Raw genomic sequence first — 20037 nt, 5'->3', positions numbered from 1 at the left:
ACATATGGAAAAAAATTTCAACACCGTGAGGATATAGATCGGCCTCCGTGTCTAACATATATTAATATCATCACCATCCAACAAAATTTGTACATAGTCTTTTCAAAAAAATAGTTTTAGAGGAATAGAATTTACCTTAAATAGTGGAAAAAGGCTTGGATGATGAGCTTAGATGACCCTCCGATGAGTTTACCGCGAAAATCCGACAACAATGTGCTTGAACAATGGCTAGAGTGTTGGATGAGAGCTTGGAAGAGTGGAAGAATAGGCAAAAGACTGAAATTCCTTAGCAAATGCAGCTCTTGGTCGAAATATGGACCGAAATCTGCGAAATATTGTATTAAAGCCCCCTTCACGTGACACTTTAAGCCAAAATACCATATTTCGCGATATCTCACGAGATATCGAGATATCGTCGATATTTCACGAGATATCGTCGATATCTCACGATATCTCACGAGATATCGACGAAATATGGTATTTTTTCATTTCGACCTGATTTCGCATCTCGGTAAGCTCGAGATATACGAAATTAAGCGATATTTCGGCGAAATATCGCGAGATTTTGAACCATGCAACCAACTAACTGATGTAGTCTCTAATGGAATTAGCCATTGCAACACTGTTTTCTTCCACATACAAGGCGCCATCCAACTTGAGCCGGTAGATTTGGTCCATCCCTATTTCCATTAGAAAGTCATCCCAAAACCATGTATTATTGTTACAAGTTTGAACCAAGTTGCTCTTTGATTTCAGCACGAGACTATTCATTTTTCTTAATTCAACAAAGCACGTTCCTTCTCAAACTGTTCTCCCCTCTGCAATTCTATTTGGATAAGGTCTGTCTCTATTCCACAGTTGGTGCCTTGGCTCACATCGCCAAGGTGGAGCTGAGGTGTCAAGGCAAGTGCCAAGTTTTTTAAATGAGGGGTATTAGTGTACAAGTACGGGAAACAAGATTATGTATTGAGGCTCTTAAATGAGGAGTTCCAGTGTAAATACTCATGAAAATATGGGTAAAGTTTATGTATTACAGTTTGTTAGAATGCAAATAATACAAAACTTAAGGATATAGTATAGAAACATCATAAATCTAACTATCTAAGACACCCAAAAGAAGAGCCCAAGTAGGGTTTCTGCCAGTTTGAGTCTTGCAAGGGGAGCAGCTGGCATCAGGGACTTGCAGCTGTGTGACCAGGTACATTTTTTCTCTTCTACTCCTCTCCCTTCTTGCATTGTCTCGTTCTTTCTCCACCTCCTCTATTTTTCCACTTCTCGGCCTCCGTTCTTCTACTCTCTTGTTTTCAACGCCCAAGGTTCCTCGAATGACAAGGCAACCTCAGATCATGAGCATCAGGGAGCGCTTTGCCACCTAGGCAACGCCTTGACAACTATGATCTCTTCTGCATTCAGATTCTTAACTTCCTTCATTAATTCTACTTTACCCTTGCCTAAATCACCAAACTGTTCTTCACCACACCTTATTAAGACTTGCTTTAATGCATCAACTTGCTGGTAAATCTTGGCCCTTCCCAATAAGGTAAAGTAATGTAGCTCTAGATAGGAGAAAAATCCCACTAGAGGCCAAGCAATAGGATTAAAAAAGGGTTGCTGGTTTGATTGGGCAGTTTGGGGCTGTTTAGGGCAAATTTAGGGTTTAGGCTAGGGTTAGGGGGGAATGTGATATATGGTAATGATCAGCAGATCTAGGGGATTATTTTGATATAAAAATATTGGGATTTGGATGAGTTTAAAATACCTACAGAATTAGGGTTAGGGTTTCGGGTTTTAGAAATTAGGAAAAATTACCAAAACTAGGGTTTCAGGAGGGCTGTGAGGACTGGGATTGGGATCGAGTTTACTAAACAGGGAGGGGAAGGTTCGATCCAAATATGGGCTGATTCTGATGGTGACATCAGGCTGTGGGGATTTTAGACTATTTTAGGGTTTTGTGGGGAATGAAGGGAGTTAGGGTCTAGATGATTAAAACAGAAATTAAAGGGGGATTGAATGGGGAAGGAGAAGGAATGGAAAACAGAATTTAAATTCAAACTTACCACAGGATTCCACCGGCAGCAGCTTGAACAATGAAGGATAGAGCCACCTTCAAAGAGAGAACCTCCCAGCCGTCACGGCGTAAGGAGTCACAGGAGATCCACCTGTCCTTCTTCCTTGATAGATCCACAAGGCAACACTCCAAGGGGCTGGAGCAGCAGCAGCAAACAGTCTTTTGTTTTCAAAAATTCAATTATGGGGGAGCCTCCACGATTTATTATATTTATAATATGGCTAATGCCAAGTCCTACTACAAATTAAAGTCTTCTCCTTCACAAAATCGTGGAAGGGAGAGGTTTAAATCTAACTTAACTAATTAAAAACAGTAAATTGACTAAGATACCCCTACTAACTTAAGTTAAGAACTAATTAACTAATTAACTTAAATTGGACCACTTGAACCAATTGGATACAACCAATTCCAAACCGATTCAATTTAAAAACAGAAAAATAAAGCTAAGTATGGAGAATACTAGCAAATAAACCTACTCTACGGCTCCCTAATCAAGCCCTAAGTTCAGGACTTCTTCTTCTTCTTCTTCCTACTTGGAGCTGCATCATAAAGGTATTGAAAAGTATCCACTATCCACCATCATGGCAGTAATCCAACAATCCTGTCACAAGCAGGAAGTGATCCAATCCCCTCAATATCAGGGGGATATGGATTCTGGTTGGGTCAACATATTGTAGCAAGTAGAATCTGTAAAAATCTCTCCATGCTGCTGTTCTGCTTTTGTATGCTTTACCCGTCTTTTCAATTGAAACTTCATTCTGTGTTAAAATTTGGGGTTTGCAGAAGAGGGGGGAGAGACCATGGGCCTTCTTCGCAGAATCTCACATCAACCAATTCCAACAGATGTGCCTTCCAGAAATGTCCTCATAACATTTGTATGCAATTGTTACAACCAAGGCAAAACTGTCACCCCAATACCTGAGAATCATACCAGCAATATATACATCTTTTCATGCAACAAGATGAAATCTATCTTGTCCAAGCTAATCAAAATGACCTTGGGTAATCTTATGCTGAGGCCGCTGGGCGGCTAGAATGGATCAGATCAGTCCTTCAGTCCTCTTACATCTATCGGAGCGGTGTTTTTGGTCTCCCTCGGTCAACAATCCAGGCTATTAAAATCATTATGTGCACTTTCCTTTGGAAAAGGACTGATTCCTTGAGATTCCTTCATCCAATTAGTTGGGCAACAGTTTACCTCCCCAAACATAAGGGGGGCCTTGGAATGAGAAGGATCAAAGACGCCAACAATGCAGGTATACTTAAGCTGCTCTGGAAGCTTGTGGTAAAACAAGACAGCATATGGGTCAACTGGGTATACTCCAGCCTTCTCCGTAAGGATTCTGTTGAGTTTTGTTAATATAGGGGCAAAACTGTCTTTGTTTAGTATGTTTATTTCTGTCCTTAGTAGGGTCGACCATGTAAGGGCATACTTGTCCTTTTATGTGTCTTTTTCATTCTATTATATTTATATAAGGGAGCAGACCTGCGGCAGATTCACTAATTCTGTGCGCAAGTTCTCTCCTCTCTTGGAACCTGCGACGTCTCCTTTCTCTTCTCTTTTTCTGTCTTCTCTTCTTCCTTTCATCCATGCTCTGATCTGATTACTAGAATCTGATTTACTAATAGATTCCAGAGCTCTTTTAATCAGATTAGAGTACTGCCCAAGTATCTCTTCTGATCTCTCTTTTGCGATTTTTGTTTTTTGGTGTGCAGCCACCTATAGCTGTTCTACCTATGGACTAAATCCACTCCTTTTGACAATTAATGGAGTGATTTTTTGTTCTAATTATCTACTGTACAAGGCTGTTTGGAGTTTTACATCAATCATTATTGAAGAATACAGAAATCGATGTCAGAGACAAAACTCTGACAACTATCGATTTTCATTGGGAAGCTGGTTTCTTGGAGTTCTGCGAATATGACCTGCTTTCTCATCAATTTTGTTGTTGTGTGTGGTCTTTGCACTCTGGATTGGATGCTTTTGTTACGTCATTAAAGGTTTTTATATTCTTCTCTAGGAACCTGAGATCGATTTCTTCAAAAACCTTGGCATCGATTTTTTTTGGGCTTGGTGTCTCTGGTGTGAACTTGCTACTGATTGGTGCTACTTCCCTCATTGAAGAATATATATCTTCCTCTATCTGGTGTTGGTTGTTGCTTCTGGTTTCTTATCTTCTACCTACTTCACAATCGGTTGCTGCCCTGGGTGCTTGCCCTTCTCGATTTGTGAAGGATACTTACTATGGCTGATTCGAAGACTTTTGACAATGTCAATGTTCAGATTACCTCTATCAAGTTTAAGGGGAATAGCTGTTTGGGTTTACATTATAGCTAAGACAAGCTTAGCTACATTACCTCTCCTCCTCCAGAACCTGATTCAAAGGATTACAGCACCTAGAATAAGGAGAATGCTATCATACTTATTTGGTTATGGAACAGCATGGAGCCGGATATTGCTGCCAATGTAATGTTCCACACCACGGCTAAGGGGGTGTGGGATGACCTCAAGGAATCATACTCTCAAGAGAAGAGTATGACCCGGATTTTCGAGCTTTATGAAAAGTTATTTCAGTTTCAGCAATCAGACAAATCCCTTCAAGATTATTACAGTGCTTTTAAGGGCATGGTTGAAGAACTCAATGTGTTCCAGCCACTTACCACTGATATTGAGAAGTTGAAGGCCCAAAGGAATGAATTTTGTCTCTAAATTTCTGGCTGGATTGAATCCTAGCCTCAAGGCTGTAAAGGGACATCTTCTTGCTGGTGAATCTGTCCCCACATTGAATGACACCTTCTCTCGACTCCAACACATCATATCTCCTAGTTCCAAACCTGAAACCAACCCTAAGGAGAATTCAGCTTTTACTACTACTACTAGAGGTCGTGGTAGAGGTCGTGGTTCAGGGGGAGGACGTGGTTTTGGTGGTCAAGATTCTGGTGGGCAGCATAGTGATAAAGCAGTCCGGTTATGTTCTTATTGTGGGAAGACAAATCACACTGTTGATACTTGCTGGTCCAAGCATGGGAAACCTGAATGGGCTCAAAACTTGGCCAATCATGCAGCTCCAGAAGATGGTACTGATTTTGTTACTCCTAATGCTAAGGCTGGGATCGTGGGAAATTCTTCTACCAACCTCCGTGATGAGATGCAACACCTCATGCGTCGTATCAAGAGTCTAGAGACATCCACTTCCACAACTGGGGCATCCACTACCACTGCCACACTGGCTCACACAGTTACACCTGCTGCTTTCTTTTCCACTTCCACACCCTGGATCATTGACTCAGGGGCTTCCGCTCATATGACTGGTAAATCATCAATTTTTAGCTCTATTTCATTTGACTCTCATACCCCTCCTGTTATTGTGGCCAACGGTTCTTCCACACCCGTTACTGGTCATGGTACTGTTTGTCTTAATTCTAATATTTCCCTTTCCTCTATGTTACATATTCCCCAATTTCCTTTAAGCCTTCTTTCTGTGAGTCAACTTACTAAGAATCTGAATTGTTCTGTGACATTCTTCCCTTCTTACCGTGTGTTTCAGGGCCTTCACACAAGGAAGAGGATTGATGGAGGGTGTGAATGAGATGGGCTATATTATCTGAGTGGTGCAGCCCCTTCAGCTTCAACTGCGGCTACTACTGTTGGTGGAGAGTCCCCTTTTAGATGGCATTGTAGACTAGGCCATTTATCTTTATCTGGGTTAACGATTGTTTTTCCTCAGTTTAAGATTTTAAAAATAAATTAGAGTATGAGGGCTGTGAGTTGGGTAAGCATCATCGTGCTACTTATCCCTCTCGTCCTTTGCCCCATTGTACTTCTCTATTTTCATTAGTCCATTCAGATGTATGGGGTCTTTGTCGGGCAATTAATAGACATGGCTTTCGTTATTTTGTGACTTTTGTGGATGATTATTCCAGAACTACTTGGTTGTACCTTTTAAAGGATAGATCGGAATTTTTAACTGTGTTTCCAAATTTTTGCAATGAAATAAAAAATCAGTTTAATGCTTCTATAAAGGTCTTTCGGTCTGATAATGCTTTGGAATTTGTTCAATCTGAGGTATCCTCTTTTTGTGTTACTAATGGAATAATTCATCAAACTAGTTGCTCCTATACTCTTCAACAAAATAGGGGTAGCGGAGAGAAAAAATAGGCACTTACTTGAAGTTGCCCGGGCCCTTATGTTGCCTATGCAAGTGCCCAAACATTTTTTGTGTGATGCAGTTCTTACTGCTTATTTTTTTATTAACCGAATGCCATTATCTGTTCTTGGTGGCAGGTCACCTTTCCCTGTGTTGTTTCCAGATGTTTCGAGTTTTACTTTGCCACTTCGTGTTTTTGGGTGTGTTTGTTTTGTTCATAATCACCATCTCCATGGTGATAAATTGGACCGTCGGTCAACCAAGTGTATCTTCTTGGGTTATTCTACGACCTAGAAGGGATATAGGTGTTATGATCCTCTTACTAGGAAACAATTTGTTAGTGCTGATGTCACCTTCTTTGAAGGTACCTCCTATTTTTTCGGATCAGCCTACCGTGTCTAGTGGCCCATTAGCTGTGTCTAACCCTCCTCCTATTCCCGCCATTGTTCCTCTGTCTTCTCCACTACAGGTGTACCGGCGCAAGAGGCACTTTGAGCAGCTCCATTTAGACCAGCCTGGCCCGTCTGCATTGCTTCCTGTACCTTCCTCAACCTTTGGTGGAGATCTACCCTTACCTACTTCTCCTACCCTTCCAGCTAATCCAGATCCTGATGACCAATTGCTACTCGGAAAGGTAAACGTTCATGTACTCAAAAGTCTTTAGTTGCCTATCCAATTGAGGAATTTGTCTCCTTGTCCCATCTTCCAGCTTGTTCTCATAGTCTTGCTACTGCCTTATCTTCTTCTACTGTGCCTCGCACTCACACTGAGGCTCTTACTATCCCTACTAGGAAGAATGCCATGGATGTGGAAATGGATGCCTTGCTAACTCGACATACATGGGAGTTAGTTGATTTACCTCCTGGTAAAGATCTGGTTAAGTGTCGGAGGGTGTACACTATTAAGTATCATTCTGATGGGTCTATTGAGAGGCTTAAAGCCTGTATGGTTGCTAAGGGGTACACCCAGACCTATGGTGTTGACTACTTTGAAACCTTCTCTCCTGTGGCTAGACTGAACTCTGTTCGTCTTATTATCTCACTGGCGGTGAATTTTGATTGGCCTTTATACCAGTTGAACATCAAAAATGTTTTCCTTTAGGGTGACCTGCTAGAAGAGGTCTATATGGAGCAATCTCTAGAATATGTTGCTCAGGGGGAGGATAGCAGACGTGTGTGCAGCTTACACAAGGCTATTTATGGGCTGAAACAGTTCCCCTGAGCATGGTTCGAAAAGTTTAGTTCTGTTGTGACTGATTGTGGTTTTACTCAGTGCTTCTCAGACCATTCTGTGTTTGTTCGCCACCAAGGAGAGAAGTTGGTGGTTCTAGTGGTTTATATTAATGATATCATTGTGTCAGGAAATGATGAGAGTGGGATCAAGGAGGTGAAAAGTTACTTACAGCAGCACTTTTAAACTAAAGATTTGGGTCAGCTTCACTATTTCCTTGGGATTGAAGTTATACGAAGTAAAAAGGGAATCAACTTGTCCCAAAGGAAATATGTTTTAGATCTCCTGACTAAAACTGGTATGCTTGCTGCAAAGCCAGTGGACATTCCTATGGATCCTAGTCACAAGTTTGGCTCTGATGATAGTGAGTGTCTTAAGGATGTACATGCCTACCGAAATCTGATTGGAAAGTGCTATATTTGACAGTCACTAGGCCAGATATATTCTATTCTGTTGGGGTTCTCAGCCAGTTTATGCAATCCCCATGTAAGTCTCATTGGGATGTAGCAGTTTGGGTTCTTCAGTACTTGAAGGGAGCCCCTAGGAAGGGACTAATTTATCGGCCAAATAGACATATGGAGCTTGTTGCCTATTCCGATGCAGATTGGGCAAGTTCGGCTAGTGACCGTCGGTCTACTACAGGGTATTGTACCTTTGTTGGAGGAAACCTGGTTACATGGCGAAGCAAGAAACAGACCACTATTGCTAGGTCCAGTGCTGAAGCGGAGTATAGGGCCATGGCTCATACTACTGCAAAGTTGATGTGGATTAGGTCTCTCCTTCTTGAGATGGGGTTTCCTGTTCCAACCCCTATGAAGATGTTTTGTGACAACCAGGCAGCCATCTATATTACTAGTAATCCGGTCTTTCATGAGAGGACCAAGCATATAGAGGTGGATTGTCACTTTGTTCGGAGCATTGTCTTGAAGAAGCTTGTTGAGACTCCTTTTGTCTCCTCATCTGATCAGGTTGTTGATGTGTTCACCAAGCCCTTGTTTGCTCTAGGTTTCGGTCATGTTGTAGCAAGTTGGGAATGGATGATCATATGCTCCAGCTTGAGGGGGAGTGTTGAGTTTTGTTATTATATGGGCAAAACTGTCTTTGTTTAGTATGTTTATTTCAATCCTTAGTAGGGTTGACCATGTAAGGGCATACTTGTCCTTTTATGTGTCTTTTTCATTCTATTATATTTATATAAGGGAGCAGACCTACGATAGATTCACTAATTATGTCCGCAGGTTCTCTCCTCTCTTGGAACTTGCGACATCTCCTTTCTCTTCTCTTTTTCTGTCTTCTCTTCTTCTTTTCATCCATGCTCTGATCTGATTACTAGAATCTGATTTACTAACAGATTCCATTTGGATGGTTCCATTTCACTCTTATTCTTCTTGGATTTGGCGCAAAATCCTTAGCCTCCGCCCATTTGCTATCGAGACCATTTCTTCCAAGATTGTAGATGGAGAGTCCACCTCCCTTTGGCTTGATAACTGGCACCCAATGGGTGTCCTTCACTCTATTGTTGGGGACCATTAAATCTATACGGGTATCTGTAAGATCTCCCATATTGCCTCCATCATATCCCAAGGTGTTTGGTCTCTCCCTCCCCGGTTCTTGCCACTATTTGGAATACCCTGCCCTCCTCCCTCTTGGTTCGCATTCTGGAGGAGATTCAGTTGTTTTACTTCATTCCTCTAACAGATCTTTCAGTTCCCTTTCAGCTTGGAACCATGTCAGATCTCGTGGTTCCCTTTCCTCTTGGCATAAGATTGCTTGGCCATATTCCTGCCCTGGTCACAGTTTCACCATTTGGCGAGCTCTGTCGTATTGTCTCCCTACCCAGTCCTTCCTCCTTTATCGCCATTTCACTGTGCCCACAGCTTGTGTTCGATGTTGGAATGGCGTGGAAGATGTTGACTACTTTTTCTTCTCTTGCCCTTTCTCCTCTGCTATTTGGAAGAGAGTTTTGTGTATGTGCTGGCGCCGCAACAAAAGAATTCTCCCTCTTGCTAGAGAGTGGATATGGATGGATATGACTCGCTGAGAACTCGATATGTACCGGCAAGCTTACCTTCGGTGCTACAATTAACCACATTTGGATGGCACAATCTCCGAAGATGGACATCCAACTCCCACTCTTTTGATAAGATTTGGAATTCCATCTCCTCTGATGTTAGCTCCAAAATTTACTTATTGCCCCATTGTATTGTATTGGATACCCCAAGGAACAGGCTCATTGTTGTCTCCTGAGGTCTTCCCTTGTCTATTTTGCGGCTGTCTATCCCTCCCTCTTCAGTTGGGTGCTGCTGGTTTTTTCTTCTTTTCCTCTTGTATTCTCTTTCTCCTTTTTGGGGTCTCTTGGTATTGAATTATTTTATTCATCCCAAAAAAAAAACCTTGGGTATGTTTCCAATTAAGCCCTGAATTGAATCTTCCTCTTCTTTTCGACGTAAACAGCGCAGGTGAAAAGAGTATGGTTCTCCTCCTTACCATTAACCATCTCATCTCAAAGGGTTACAACTCCCACCATTCTACATTTCTACATGTATTGAATTGACAACAAACCTGTACATATTTTCACCCACTATTCATTTGGTTTTCAGCTTTGGAGGTATGTACCGAGTTTTTAAGGTTTGGTCTTTCACTGCCTCTTGGGTCTGGCTGACATATTTCTGGAATTGATCACAAGAGCAAATGAATTTGGTCATCATACTGAAAATTGATACCATTCTGCGGAGCCTGTAGCTAGCTAGGAGCTGTAGGCCTTGGTTAATTGGCAACTTAACTAAGCTAACATATGTAGTATCGGAGGCAATGAACTTGGGGGCTTTTGGTAAGTGACTGTTCGCAACCATTTCACCTAAAAGCTCGAACTGTTAGGGAAGTGCAGCATCAATGTACACATCAACACTCCCACACATGTGCAGGCCAAGATCCCATGGTCATTGCACGTGGAGCTCACGTGGCATTTCCTTCACGAGGCACCGAGGGAGAAGATATGTCAAGAAAAACTCTTCTGATACACTTCCCAGGAGTCGAATACTTGACCTCCCTGCTCTGATACCATGTTCGCTACCACTTCACCTAAGAGCTCGAATGATGCAGATTCATCATCGAAATGGGCTTATTTCTTTAGGAATAAGTCTAGGGTTGGGTTACATACATGTTGGGCCTTTGATCCCATGGGTTTCTAATGTAATAGGCCACACTTTTATGAGCCTAAAATATGGGTAAATAGGTTGCATACGGGATTAGCTCCCATACTTAGTTTTATTTCCATACTTAGCTTTTTATTTGGTGTTTTAAATTGAACTGGTTCAACCAATGGTTCAATTTAAGTGATTTTATTAGTTTTTCTTTTAGTTGTTTAGTTGGGCTAGATTAAGACTCTATTTTGAGTCTATTTCAGTTTCCTAGTCAATTTAAGTTAGCTAATAGGTTAAGAATTGGGTTAGGCCATTCCTTTTTAGTGTCTAAGTCTATTTTTGAGTCTTCTATATAAGTTTGTAAGGGAGGCCAACATTGAATACGAATTTGATTAATAAAAACTCAGCTTTATGCATGCTGCCTTTATTGCTCCTTGAGAATGTTGCATCCTTGTGGGTTTATCAAGGTGGAAGGGATTGGTGGATCTCCAATCGACTCCTTGCATCGTGACGATCGGGAGACCCCATTGTTCATCTTCAAAGCTGCTACCATTGAAGATCTCTTCAAATCCAGTAAGTTTGAATCTAAACTTTGTTTAAACCTTCTTCTTCTCACTCCTACCCTAATTAGGATTCCTCCATAACTTCAAATCGGTCCATTAGTTTCAAACCAAACTTTCAGCATACATCCCTTACATCATTATTGACACTCGATCCAAGTTTCATCAAACCCCCACCACCCTAAACCCTAGAATCCCCTACTCCTACCTCCATTAGGAATTGTCTCCAATAACCTTATCTTGCTGTCCAACTCATCTAACCTACTTCCATTCACTCAAACATCATAAAACCTATACCATTAGACTTCCCTACACCTGCCTCTCATTACCATATAAGACAACCCTAACCTAAACCTAACTTAACCCTAATTTTGACCTAAAATTCAATTCTACCCAAAATTGCAGAATTTCAAAACTCATCCAAACCCTAACCTTTTGATACCATAATAGCCCTCTAGACTTGCCCATTAATACCCTATAAACCCCCAAATCCTAGTTTTGCCCTAAATTACTAAACCCTAACCCAATCGGCCAGCCTTTGTGTGTGACCCCATTACCTTGGTTCCTAGTGGGATTACTCCTACCTAGGACTACATTATCGAACTAGTAGGAGGGAAGGGCAGCATCAATGTTTACATCAACAGTGACCAACAACTCTGAGCTGGCATACAGAGTAGTATCGAAGACAAGGTACTCAATCAGTTTTTGTAAATCTAATTTTAAAGAGTTTCCTCACTTACAATGAACAGATTGTGCAGATTTAACCTGTATAGTTTTTTTTTTTTTTTTTTGGGGGGGGAGGGGGGAAATGAGGATATGTAACGATCTTATTTGAAAAGAATATGGAGTGTACAAAGGACCGACCATCAATCCACCCACAACAACAAAAGAACAGAAATCAAGAAGAGCAAATACAAGACAACTTCACATAGAAATAAACTCCATAATACACTAGGATGGATCGCTCCCTGCTTAGCTATGTTGTCGGCTACATCATTAGCTGATCTTGCCATCTTGGCATCCATTCGTATGAGGTATTCACTTTGAAACAACATAGCCTGTGTGCCTAACAGAGTGCGAAAAGTGCATAGGCCAATCCATTTGTCTTTGCGTCCAACCTATGAGTCTATGATGATGGCTGAATACACTTCAGTACATTTTCCTTATGTATCAAACGTAATTGGTCGCTATCTTGCGAACATTAGCTATTCGTGTCTATGATTCTTCCAGGAGTTTTATACATTTCATCAATACTTCCAAGATCGTTTGGGGATCAAGCAAGCCCAGAATCTGAACCTTTTTTTAGAGAGATCACTACCCCTTGTTCCCTCCTACTAATGCCATCAAACTAAACACAGATGAAAGATCCATTGACAATCCTGGGCAGGCACGTATTGAAGGGGTGTTTAGAAACCATGATGGCTTGGTGTTACTAGCATTCTCTGGCCCCACTGGCATAGCTGATTGTATCAAGGAAGAGCTGAAGGCAATACATAAGGGAATGAGACAGCATTGGCAAATGAATGGGACGCTGCTATGGTGGAACGGAACTCCTTGGCTATTAATTGGCTCAAGGATCATGTAGAGGGACCTTGGCACTATCTTCACCTCATTAAAAAGGCTAGGGCCCTTGCGGTGTAAGGTCATTTTTCTTTTTCCTGGAGATTGAATGGTTCCAACTCAATTGCTGATGAGTTGCCTACTTTGAAGACAGGTAGACAATCCTTATACATTGGTCCTTATCCAGCACTGCAGCTGTTGGTTTGGCCTTTGGTCTTCTGTTGTTACTGTTTTTTAGATGTTTTCCTCACAATTGGCCAGGCCTTTGGCCTTCTGTTGCAGTTGTTTTTATACTTTTCAGTATATTTTTTTTTTCTAAAAAAAAGAGTAGACACGCCAAAAAAAAGGAGTCATAGGATGCAAACTGTTCAGGGACGTGCTTAATATTGATGATCACAAGATGCTCCAAAACAACAATTTCTATCACTGGTCAATTTTGCAATATATTCTTGTCACCTATTACATACTGAATTAGTACCAGGCTGACTTGCAAAAAAGAAAATCCTGTATGACAGCAACAAGAATAGCTGCAATTCATGAAGTAGAATTCTAGGCAAGCAAGAAAAAAAGATACATAGTTGTGACAATAATGAAGATTTTGATGGCACAACCTAAAGCATGGATAAGGGCAAGCTCACATACATCAGACAACAAGAGGAAATCAGCATTAATAAGTGAAAACAAATCCATCATACAATTTAAGTTCAGGCCATAAATAGACACTCACTCGTTCTAGAGGAAGGAAAAATGCAGATGCACTTGAGGATTTACTTCCAGCATTCAAGGCCACTGCCCTTCCTTGCCAATCAATGACAGGGGAACCGCTTGAACCTCCTTTAGTCCCAGATGCAGCCTGGTAGAGGAGAAATACAAAAGCAAGGAAAAATAAAACCAAGAAACAAAGTCTCAGCCCAATACAATTAATTAACCTTTACATACAAGACATAACTTATGAATAATATGGTTCGTCAATAAGTCTTTCCATGACAGGTACGAGCAACAAATTTCACCAGGTACTATTATTATTAAGGGATTTTTTTCCTCTCTTTTAACTTCAATTCACATAGATGACAGAACTAAAGCATAAAGCTAAAAAAGAATGGTGTTGATGGGAGGTCAAGGGCTAGAAAAGAAAAGAAGAGATATGCACTGGAGCACAATTTCAAGCACATAAGTGCAAACCTTCTATACTTACCTTTAAAAAAAAAAAGTGCAGACTACTTAGTCTACTATTTCTGCTTGTGGGATCCACTTCTAATATCCCATTGTATCGGTTTGCGTTCATGTGTGTGTATTAGCTTCTTCTAAAGATTCCTGAACATGCAGTTCAGTAACAGATTTATAATAATACTGGTCAAGGGGTTTGTTCGGATTTTCCTTCTGTTCCCAAGCAAGGGTTGACAGGTTGGTTTTTGTAATAAATTTCATTACATATTTTTTTCTTGGTAATGGAATGGATTTTTCATTACTTGCTCGATTATTATTTACAATTTCTTAGAATCTATAATAGGATTTTTCCTAATATTAGTAGGAGTTGAATCCAACAAAGGTCTACATGTAAGACTACAAGAAAGTTATTTACACAATCATTTGCAATTGCCAGCAAAACTTTGAGCACCACTCAGAAGTTTTAATAAAAAGCACTAAAGCACACCAGATTACCAGGCTGCAATCATTTGCAATAGCCACCAACATAATGAAAGTATGAAACTGACAACCTAACCACTCGAAATAAATCCACTGGAGTTGAATTTATTAGTCATTAGTTGTGGTAATTTTAAGACTATGTATTAAGTATATACTTACTTGCATATAGAAAGTGTTGAAATCATTGTAACCATCCCTGCACAAAATAGAGCATTCATTACCAAGATACTGAACAAGAGCCATCATAGAATGGAAATTTGACTCTAGGAGAACAGTTTTGTGTGTGAGTGTGTGTGAGAGAGAGAGAGAGTGTGTGTGAGAGTCAGAATGTTCCTCTGACTATAAACCCAGAAACTTCCATAATCTACCAATTATAAGGTTATAAGCTGTTGGAATATGTACACCAAAATACCATGGGGGTATTCTGGTCTTTTGGGCGTTTTATTTATTCTTTATTTATGTATTTATGAGCAAGGGTAGAAATGTAATTAGGGTTGTGACAGCACGTGAACAGTGTCATGAATAGTGTTTCCCCTTGTAATCTCTATTATTATTATAAATAGAGAGCTTGACTGATCTCATTGATCATTCAAGCCATTCTCCCATTCTCAGTTCTGCTAACATGGCATCAAAGCCAATTCTCTGATCTAGGTTAGAAAAAAACCTTCTTTTCTTCCATCACCTTCTCCCACCTTTCTCTCTCTCTCTCTCTCTCTCTCTCGGCTTCTCCTTCTTCTGTTTTTTCTTCTTCTCATCCTTGTAAGGGGGCAGCACTAATGAGGAAAAACCTAATCCAATGATTTAGTTGCTGCCCTCCTCCCAATCTGTTTTTTTTTTTTTTCATAACCTAAATTCTAATCGATACTGCTAGAACCATACCTGCGATATTGGAGCTTTCCAGAATTTTGAAGATCAGATTCCTCACATGAAGGCTGATCCTCCATTGTTGAAGCTCCCTCTACTTTCTTTTCCAGCACCTATCTACTACACTCTCTTTTCTTTTCCAGCTTGGTTCACCCAATCGATCTCACCTTTTTAGGGTTTTTCAAAACCGTGACTCCAATCGATTTTAGGATTCCTCCTTCCGGTTGATGCTGATTTTTTGTGGGTAGTTTTCCTCCAATACAAGGACCACTGGACCTCAATATTGCGCCTTTTTCAAGTTTTTTTGGAGACCCCTACCCCAACCGATCTCTACTTTTCAGGGTTTTCCAAAACCCTGACACAAACGATTTTTTGGGATAGGGATGAGCTGCTATAGTGCTTTGGAGGTGGTTCTAACATTAAAAGAGACACTCTACTTCATCAATTCATGGCTTGAAGAAGGTCTATTTACTGCGATAGCTGCTGCCCTACTTTTCTGCAAATTTTTTGGTGTCTCTCCCTCTTGAAGACCAAGTCTCATTCTAACTGGAGATTGGTTGTTCGCATTGGAGGTCCCATTCAAGCAGTACTAATCAGCATCTATTGCAAGTCTACATCAGCAATTGAAGCCCCCTTTCCCTATATCAATCTCACTTTCAGGGTTTTCCAAAACCCTCCTTAGGGTTAGGGCTGTCCTATCAAGCTGATTTTTTTAAGGGAGTCTTATACATACCGGAGGAGTGTTCGACCCAAATTTCAGCATTATCCTTGGAGTATTTTTTGAACAAATTCAGGTTTCTTTCTTATGATTGATTTCTCCAACTATTAACCTATATTTATTTGGTTCCTCTGTGACTGGCTGCATCAATTCCTATTGGTTCTGCTGAGTTATTGTCTTCTACTTGCTGGTTCTATTGAGCTTTACTACACCCCTTACTGGTTCTGTTGATTGGCTTCTGTAAGCATGACTGGTTAACTTGTTACTACTGCCTTTATAAGGACTGTTGCTGCCCTGGTTTTGAGACTGAGTATTCTACTATTGGAGATCGAAGTTCTTTTACATTGTTGAAGAGTTGAATCTACTACCTTGGAGATCAGTTTATTTGGGATAACAACAGTGTGTTCATGGTTATTGGTTGCAACTACGAATCTATTCAGTTGTGTGAAGCTTTTCTACTGGTTCATATCCAACTTACTTTGAGAACTTGATCCGAGCATTGTTCTCTAATTCAGATCTGGTCCAAGTTTTTCTAGAAGCTTATTACATCAATTCTGCCCAGATATCTTCATCAGTTCTATTCAGCATATGGGAGTTTATAGATTGGAGTTTTGCACACTGGTTCTTCCCTGTTTGAAGATTGTTCAAGCCTTGAAGATTGGAGCCTTTCCTTGCTTCAAATCAGATCTGTTTTCTTATTAGATCTGCAAATTGGAGTTTGGTGTTTCTCCCATGCAGGAGTTTCCATCCAAGGAGTTTGTTTGATCGATTGAAGAAGGTTGAAAATTGCTATGTTGCATTGTTTTTTCTCCATGATTCTTTATCCCACTGCCTTTTTCACTTACCCATCTCCCATATCATACCTTTGGCATTTACCTATAACCACTTTGAAAGTTTATGGTATACTCTAATTTGCCATTCCTTCTTTTTCAATTACCCATAGCACCTTTGGAAAAATTCTGGAACATCATACTTTTGCCCTATTTCTTACATCATCTTTGGTATTTGTCCACGTGTACTACTACACGTAAGGGGGGGATTATGTAAAATACACCTGTAGACATTGCAAAACGCAGAACTTGTAGGAACATTGGTGCAAAACATAGAAGATCAGTGTTTCTCCACCATTGCCATTGGGTATTCTTTGTTATTGGGTTGAGTTTGCCGTAAGGGGGAGATTAAAGTATTGAGAGTATTGAAGGTATTTGGTTGTTGCCTGCCTATTTGAGGATTACAGTGCCTATTTGAGGATTTATAGTTGGGTTGATTCAGTTGTTTCCGCTGCTTGCTGCCCTAGTTTTTCACTTCAAGATTTTACATCACTATGACACTCTGAGATTCATCACTGGACAGCTATTGAAGATTGGTGAAAACTTTGTTGATCAAGTCTGCCCAGGTTTTGAAGATCAATTATTTCAAGTTCTTGAAGGTTTATTTGGGAGCTTCATTCATCCGTCTGTGTGTCAAGCTGGAATGGAATTTGCTACAACTCTGTTACTCCCTATTTTGTTCAAGTTGGGCATTAGTGCCGTATATGCTCCAACTTAAGGGGGCGTGTTAGAATGTTGGAGTGTTAGCATTTTTTTTTCTTATTAGTTCAAGCTGGAGCTTCTTTACTTATTTGTATGCTCTAGCTTGAGGGGGAGTGTTGGAATATGTACACCAGAATACCATGGGGGTATTCTGATCTTTTGGGTGTTTTATTTATTTTTTATTTATGTATTTTTGAGCAAGGGTAGAAATGTAATTAGGGTTGTGACACTGTTCACGTGAACAGTACGTGAACAATGTCGTGAGAGTGTTTCCCCTTGTAATCTCTTTTATTATTATAAATAGAGAGCTTGACTGATCTCATTGATCGTTCAAGCCATTCTCCCATTCTCGGTTCTGCTAACATAAGCAAAAAAAGAAATAATAAAGTATAACTGTCAATATATTAACAAGTAATAACTTCTTAAAAATTACATATAAGTTACCATGAAGTGTCCCAATAAACTCAAGCATTAGTAAGTATATCAAATGATTGTTAGTCAAAAGCACCAAATAAGACAGTAACAAATATCTAAAAATAATAAAATTTACACTGCATACTTTGAAACATTTAGTTTCAATAATCAATCAAAACTAGTGCTTAGTGAGTTAGTGGGTGAATCTGTTTATCACTTGTTCATCCATTGTGAGTTTGCAAGTGGAGCTTGAAACCATTTACTTTGCCTTTTTGGTGTCTGCTGGGTTTTCCAGTTGATATTGATGCTGTTCTTTGGGCTTGGTGTTGCAATTGCCATTCTGTTTTGGCATACGGAGAAACTCTTCTGTAGGTATGAACAATATGGGTGGAAGGAATAATAGAATATACAAGGATACACCAAGAATAGTTGAAGGGGTGATAAAGATTGTCAAGTTAAAGGAGGTGATAGCCTGATAGGCATTACAAGTTAAAGACTGTGAGATGGGCAATAAACTTGGAAATTTTAAGAAGAAAACCATTCCACTAAATTTGAGAAAGCGGGGATAATAAGAAGAACTAATCCAATGACAACTAAAAGTTCAACATCAGTGGAGGGGGAATTTGATACATCCTTTTTCTTTGTTTTTCTGATTTTGTATCTGGGAAAAAGGGTTTTAACACCGAAAAATAGTGTTTCGTGCTGCATTTTTTGTTATTTTGAGAACAAATAAACAGCTTTCTGTTCATTTGAAAACCAAGGTAAAATATTGCTTAAAAAATAAGCCATTTTGTTTTTGGGTGCATCTGTTTGTAACCAAGCAGGTTACAAACAGATTTTGTGACCGTGCTTTTCTGCCCTCAATACACTTACATGGCAATATAATCAGAGGGCTAATGATGTAATTTTCCCCATACTCACTCCCTTCCCTCCCCTCCGCCACCCTTGTGCAACACCTCCTGCCTCCTGCAAGTTGCAACTCGCGGCTCTGCCCCCATTCTCATCCTCTACAAATTTCCCGCCCCAACCCTTCCCGTGTGCGCCCCTCGCTGCAAACCGTCCCCACCCCCTCATCTCCCTCTGCCTTCCTGCCTCTACCCCAGCCCATTGCGGCTTGCAGGGATGAGATCAGCATCTTGGCTGTCAGAATCAAAACAATTATAGAGATGCACGAACGGTTTCTCCATCTGAACTTGATGAAATATGAGAATGACTTGTGTCTAATGGGACACAGGCCAGCTTTATTTATAATAAGGAGGAGAACTTTTCAGAATATGAGTACAAGACATAAATACCCCTAAGACATAAATATGACATAAATACCCTTATACCCCATTTTACAACACTCCCCCTCAAGTTGGTACATATCCTCCTTCTTCTTGTGGTTGATTTTCACAGACTTTTCGAACTGCAAAGGACCCAGAGTGTACTAATAAGCGCATGAGACAGAACATAGAAGTTGTCTTCGCCGTTAGGATGGAAAGCTTTGTGACCATCTCAGAGAGGGTAATGGGTTGTTGATGGTTGTGGACAATGTCTGGTATGCCTAGCTGAACTGCACATTTAAGTGACATGGAGTTTATGAAGCAATATATATGTATGATTCCATAAATGGGCTTGAGCATGGAACAACTCCTCCCTACTCTCTTTCTCATTGAGATCATCCATTGATTTGCTCACTATTTCAAGAAATCCCAGCTCTAACTCACATCTAGGCTCTGTTGAGACTGATGCTTTCTATTTATATGAGTTTGAAGTGGGTCATTGCGCGCCTCAGCGTGTCTTGGCAGGGGAGTGCAGGGATTGTTCACACACGTGAGCATACGTGAACAACTCACAGCCTTTCAGATGGAATCTATTCTGTGGGAATGTTCCATCTGAACGGCTGTGAGTTATTCAGGTACGCTCATGTACGTGAACATTCACCCCTCTCTCTTGGCAGCATGGTGCAGCTCAGCAGTAGAGGATCCAAATTGGGGGGGGGGGGGGGGGGAGCAATTTGGATCCTCTATTGCCGAGCTGCCTGGCAGGACCGTGCTGCCAAGACACGGTGAGGCGCGCAATGTACAAGAAAACCATTTCAGGTTTGGCCATATAATTGCTTCAGTTTCAGGATTGACATCTGAATGTTGCTCCACCTGCAGTTGTTTCTG

General features: G+C 40.6%; 1 protein-coding gene across 2 annotated transcripts in view; it reads right to left on the bottom strand.

Annotated features, from left to right (window-relative positions):
- LOC122653134 (protease Do-like 7) overlaps positions 1-20037 on the bottom strand; it is a 137918-nt gene that overhangs the window by 109080 nt on the left and 8801 nt on the right. For both annotated transcript variants that reach the window (XM_043847076.1, XM_043847075.1), the window contains exons 5-6: positions 14516-14552; positions 13437-13562 (exon numbers count right to left, since the gene is read on the bottom strand). In XM_043847076.1, coding sequence (XP_043703011.1) covers positions 13437-13562; positions 14516-14552 — 163 coding nt within the window. The remainder of the gene's footprint in view (positions 1-13436; positions 13563-14515; positions 14553-20037) is intronic.

The sequence above is a fragment of the Telopea speciosissima genome, chromosome 2, assembly GCF_018873765.1.
Source record: "Telopea speciosissima isolate NSW1024214 ecotype Mountain lineage chromosome 2, Tspe_v1, whole genome shotgun sequence".
NCBI lineage: Eukaryota > Viridiplantae > Streptophyta > Magnoliopsida > Proteales > Proteaceae > Telopea > Telopea speciosissima.
This window is presented reverse-complemented; position numbering and strand designations above follow the sequence as displayed.